Consider the following 5,530-nt stretch of genomic DNA (forward strand, 5'->3'; position numbering starts at 1 on the left):
TTTTCTTCATAAACACAACATCAGCAGCACCAGTTTAGCTGCTTTCAGTGCAAGTGGTTCTGTTTGGTGTGTAGCGAAATACATTTTGCATCAAGGATGTGGCTTCCTCTGATTTGTGCAGACAGCTTGTTCTTTAGTGACTCACATAAACCACTGCAATGTTACATTTTTGTTGTCAGGTCTGTAGATAGATAGTTCTCTTGGGGTTTTTGTCTTCACTTCCTGTCTTTGTGTGTTTTCCAGCCTTTTTGATTGTCTGCTCCGCACTGATCAGTTTCACCTGTCCCTCATTAGTCCTGGACTCACCTCACCTCCTGTGCACCTGTTCTCACTTCCCCAGTTAGTCCGTCACTGCTAATACCGTTGTTTATTCGTTGCAAGAAGTTTTGTTTGCCTGTATCTGCAAGCTTTCTGCTCTGTTAAAATATCTTTGTTGAATCTGCCTGTCTCCGAGTCTGCATTTGGGTCCTTCCTGTCTGTTCGGCCCCTGCACCGTAACATTAACCGCTGAAAGACCAAGGACTTCCTCAAAGGTTTCACAAGAGCGAGATAAATGATAGATGGCAAAGCACAGCACATTCAGGCTCAGACTCACATTCAGACACGCTGCACACCATTAACTATCAAACATCAGACAGATAGGAGGCACAATGGATTTGGGAGAAGTGATCTACACGTTGTTGGAGGTGCTCATCGCTGTCAGCTGCTGTCTCGGTAACATGTTGGTTATTTTGGCGCTGTGGACCAGTAAAAGCATTCAGCAGCCCACCTTCTGCCTCATTGTCTGTCTGGCTGTGGCTGATTTCATGGTCGGCTGCGTGGCCATACCGCTGGCTGTGATGGTGGACGGACGAGTGAAGACTTCATTCCACGGCTGTCTCTTCATCAGCTGCGTGGTCATCCTGTTGACCCTCGTCTCAGTTTTGTTTCTCGCCGCTATTGCAGTGGACCGCTTCCTCCGGGTGTTTATCCCTCTCAGGTAAGATTATTCAGACTAACGCTTCCTGGTTCAGTGTGCAGAGGAAAGTAAAATAGCACTACCAGGGTCAGGGTTTCAATATTATGCTGAAATTTTGTATCACTGTGGTCAGAACACACAAATACATAAATAATTGTTGATGAAACCAATCATTACTGCATTTCTTTTCAGGTACAAAAGGACTGTAACACAGAGACATTCTTGGCTTGTGGTAGCAGCATGTTGGCTTGTTGCGATACCACTGAGTTTTGCTCCCATGCTTGGATGGTACAACCATGAAACCTTGTCCAATTCAGTCAACTCTACAATTACCTGCCAGTTTACAGCCGTGATCCCCATGTCATACCTGGTTTACTTCAACTTTTTCCTTTGCACCCTCGCACCTCTGTTGATGATGACCGTATTGTACGGCTACATTTTCTGCACCATCCGAGGAAACCTTCGAGAGAAACCGGGCAACGGTGCCCAAAAACAGTCTCAGAACTACCTGAAGAAAGAGAAACAGCTGGCGGGATCTCTGTCTCTGGTCTTGGCTCTGTTTGCCCTGTCCTGGATCCCTCTCCACATTATGAACTGCATTGCTTACTTTGGTGGGCCGAATAATGTACCAGACATAGCGTTCTATGTTGGCATCCTGCTTTCTCACGCTAACTCGGCTGTAAACCCAGTTGTGTACGCGTTCAAAATACGAAAGATCAAGATGGCGTACCTGAAGCTCTGGAGACAGTGTTTTGCATGTGGAGAAGAAAATCAAGGATCTCAGACAAGCCAGACGACGGACAACAATCTCAGTAGTAACATGAATAGTGTGCCCAAAAGTGAGTGAAGGAAGACCTCCCTGTTTGTTTGCTCCTCTGTTCTTGTATGATGACAACGATTGATACAACTTTTTTTTTGACTCATCAGTACGCATTTTATTTCTCTGTCTCATGTTTTTATTTTAGAAAATTCAGTTGATGGTCCTATTTTCTTTGGTAGTTTATCAGTTTATTATATTATCAGATACACTGTATTTTATATAGGTTTTGTGGTTAGTTGAGCCTGTTGTTTTTTCATTTTTAAAATCTCTGTAAAGCTTTATATAGTTTTTTATTTTATACTGTACAGATTTATTTACATATATCTTCATTTGAAAGGATAAAAATAAGCTTTGATATATGAGGTCTGTGCAGAATAGTTAAAACAGAAAGATTTTTTTCTGCATGGCTAAAATTAGGTATGTGAGAAGCATTTCCCTTCATTACCAGACCGACTTTGTCGCAGAAAAATGACCACACCTCTGCACAGCTACCACAAATGTGGTACGCCTACAAACACGCACTGTACCATTGTCAGCAGCTATAGAACAATATCACAATCACACTTTACCTAAAGAAACACATGGCGTTCTAAAATGCTGTAATGCATTTCTTTATCACTTTTAGTACTTTAACTTTAGTAGAAAGTAGAAACTTTGCAATCATTTATAACCAATTTCCACCAGCTGTATGCATGTTAACATCAAATAGTAATACCTCACCAACCATTATAAATAAATGTGTCACATTTGGTGTTGTAACGCTAGATCTTCGGTCATGGTAGTTATTTAGTAACTAGGTATGATCATTTAGGAAATAGTCTTAAAAAGTGAATCTGAATGAAATCATCCTACAGTGACAGGCGTGCCCAGATGTGCCCAACATTGAAACCGCCCCCTCTGGGTGAGCACGCCTGGTGAGTGGGCAGAGGAGTTTCAGAAACTCCCTACCAAACTTTGTCTATAAAAAATATCCTCAGTGGGAAGCAATACGGATTCTCAAAGGTTCCCATTTTGTCTCTGCATTACTTCAACAACATCTTCATAATCTTCACTCCTGTGGCTGCACCATCCTCTTCACCTAACGTCTCTATAGACTCAGCTGCTAGCCACAGATACATGCAAGTATAATGCTTACTCTCTGCTAACCGGGTGAATTCAAATTTACAACGTGCCTCTTTGTGAACTTGCTTCATAAGCTTCCAGCTGACAAACTTGAGTAGGTTTACTATATGAAGCAAATCTTTGCTGGGATGGTGGAGTCTCCTTCAGAAGTTTCTAATCCTTTTGTAAATGTTGCCTATATTATCATATTTAGATAGCACAATGTCGTCTGATAAATGGGTACTGTAGATAGACAGAGGAAAAAAGGTTCATGTTGATGAATACAGTATATATTCTAAATCTGTACAGTATGTTGTCTTTATGTTTTTGCACACATTACAGCTCCATACATACAACATAAAGTTAAACATGTGATAAAGCTAAAAATGCTGTATGTACTATATTTACACTGTATCCCCAAAACATGCATCATTCTGTGACATTTTACATTTTTGCACACATTGATGATGCCACTGTCATCCCCTCTCTCTGCTCCTGGGTGTGACCCAGGTCGTTTGTGTGAACTGTCCTGACCAGGGTTCAACCCAGGTTGACTGGCTTGGTTTGAATTGACAAACGAAGGGTTGGACCAGGGTTCATCCCTGGTCATTGGTGTGAAAGGGGTATAACCCAGCCAACATTTGTATGTGGGGCCCATGTGGGTAGTAAATGGGCTGAAAAATGGGCCCTATATGGGATTGTCCATGGGTTCCATAATGGCCCCATGCCAATTGCCCTTGTGGGTTTCATGCAGGAGTACACTGGGTGTTAATGGGCCCAATCTGGGCAACATAAACCAAAACCCATCTCGGCCCCATGTAATTCCCACATAGAACTTATTACATAAATTCTATGTGGGAATTACATGGGGACTACATGGGCTGAAATATGGGTTGTAAGTGGGTTTGTCCACAGTATCCATGTTGGCCCCATGCACTAATTTCCCAGTATTGACCCAACAAGGACCCATACGGGTATGTAGGACCAACTTAGTTGACCCAAGTGGGCGCCATTTGTGTTGCCCATTCTGAGCCCATGCACTAATTTCCAATTGGTGACACACCTAGAACCCACTTGGGTAGCCAACATGACTTAGTTGATCCAAGCGGGCCCCAGATAAGATGCCCATTTTGTGCCAATACCCACTTGTTACCCAGGTACCCCCAGCAAAACCCATGTGGGGCCCACATAACAATGTTGGCTGGGAAGTCAACCACCACTTTTACTCCAGCTACTTCCAGTCACTACTTTCATTTGGTTTATTCCTCTAATAACATACTTCTCCTGCCATATTCATATTCAAACTTGCAAAATAGCCTCGTCCATAGGATCCGTCTGGATGCCATGGTAACAAATTAAGTTGTTATGTAGTCCAACAAGTTGATCATCTACTGTGTGTTTGCAGTAATTGCACAATAGCTGCCTCTCCTCTGTCAGTTACTTCTTCGCTGTACTTCGACCTAGTGATGTGTTGGTCGCGAACGAGCAGGTTCAAAGAGCCAGCTCTTTTAAGTGAACGATAAGAGCCGGCTCCTGTTCGAGAGCTGTTTTTTTTCTTTTTTTCTTTACTTAATTCAAGGTAAAATGATAGGACCATCTTTTCCGCGCGGTCTACAGGTACAGAGCAGGAGTGAGAGGAGGAGAGAAAGAGAGAGAGGAGTGTGATGCGAGAATAGCAGAAAAGATGAGTGACAGTCGGAAACGAAGCAGCATGTAAAATTATGGTATTCTGGAAATTACAAGGTTTAGTATAATTATATTATATAATTTAAGTGATATATGCTCACACATACTAATCAAAAATCAAAACATCGCTAAATTTGGCTGAATTATAAAAGGCAGAAGTGGTAAAACGAAGAGCCGTTTGGGAGCCGAAAAAGCCGGCTCTTCTTGGTGAGCTGAGCCAAATGATCTGGCTCACTAAAAAGAGCCAGAATTCTCATCACTACTTGACTGGCTTGGTTTGAATTGACAAAAGGAGGGTTATTGGAGCAGGGTTCAACCCTGGTCATTGGTGTGAAAGGGGTATGAGTCAACCACCACTTTTACTCAAGCTGCTTCCTGTCACTACTTTCATTTGGTTTATTCCTCTAATAACAATAACAATCCCCTGCCAAATTCATATTCAAACTTGCAAAATAGCCTCGCCCATAGGATGCGTCTGGATGCCAAGATAACAAATTAAGTTGTTATGTAGTCCAAGTTGATCATTTTTTAATTTGTATTTATTTGCACATATATAAAACTGCACAAAATCCAGTCAATGAAAAAACAACAACAAGAAATGTGTCAGGAGAGGTCAAGAAGCCACAGGCCTCCCCCCAACCCCAGGAGAAAAAAACAATAACAAAAAAGGAAGAAAGATCTAAACTAACATAATTTACATTTACATTAAACAACAACAAGAAGTACACAAAATGTGCAGAAAAACCTAACCAAACAGTGGAAAACAATACAATAAAAACAATGAAATAAATACAAAAAACAGTACAGAAGAAAAGAAAATGCATCTAAACATATCAAAAGATAATTAGACATCATTCATTGAATGTGATGCCTCAGCCATAGGATAAGCGTCTGGATGCCTAGATAACAAAGGTGTTATGTAGTCCAACAAGTTGATCATCTACTGTGTGTTTGTTGTAATTGCA

General features: G+C 41.5%; 2 protein-coding genes across 3 annotated transcripts in view; both read left to right on the plus strand.

Moving 5' to 3' along the window:
- The first annotated feature begins 628 nt into the window (after positions 1 to 628).
- LOC141777482 (adenosine receptor A1-like) lies at positions 629 to 1,973 on the plus strand. The gene is made up of 2 exons (XM_074651770.1): positions 629 to 979; positions 1,151 to 1,973. The coding sequence occupies exons 1-2, from the start codon at positions 651 to 653 to the stop codon at positions 1,803 to 1,805; spliced, it is 984 nt and encodes a 327-aa protein (XP_074507871.1). The 5' UTR covers positions 629 to 650; the 3' UTR covers positions 1,806 to 1,973.
- A 734-nt stretch (positions 1,974 to 2,707) lies between these two features.
- nat8l2 (N-acetyltransferase 8-like 2) overlaps positions 2,708 to 5,530 on the plus strand; it is a 6,487-nt gene continuing 3,664 nt past the window's right edge. The window contains exon 1 of one of the 2 annotated variants that reach the window (XM_074641224.1): positions 2,708 to 2,896. The gene's annotated coding sequence lies outside the window, so the exon portion shown is untranslated. The remainder of the gene's footprint in view (positions 2,897 to 5,530) is intronic. The other variant, XM_074641215.1, reaches the window with a different exon arrangement.

The sequence above is a fragment of the Sebastes fasciatus genome, chromosome 1 (genome assembly GCF_043250625.1).
Source record: "Sebastes fasciatus isolate fSebFas1 chromosome 1, fSebFas1.pri, whole genome shotgun sequence".
Classification (NCBI taxonomy): Eukaryota; Metazoa; Chordata; class Actinopteri; order Perciformes; family Sebastidae; genus Sebastes; species Sebastes fasciatus.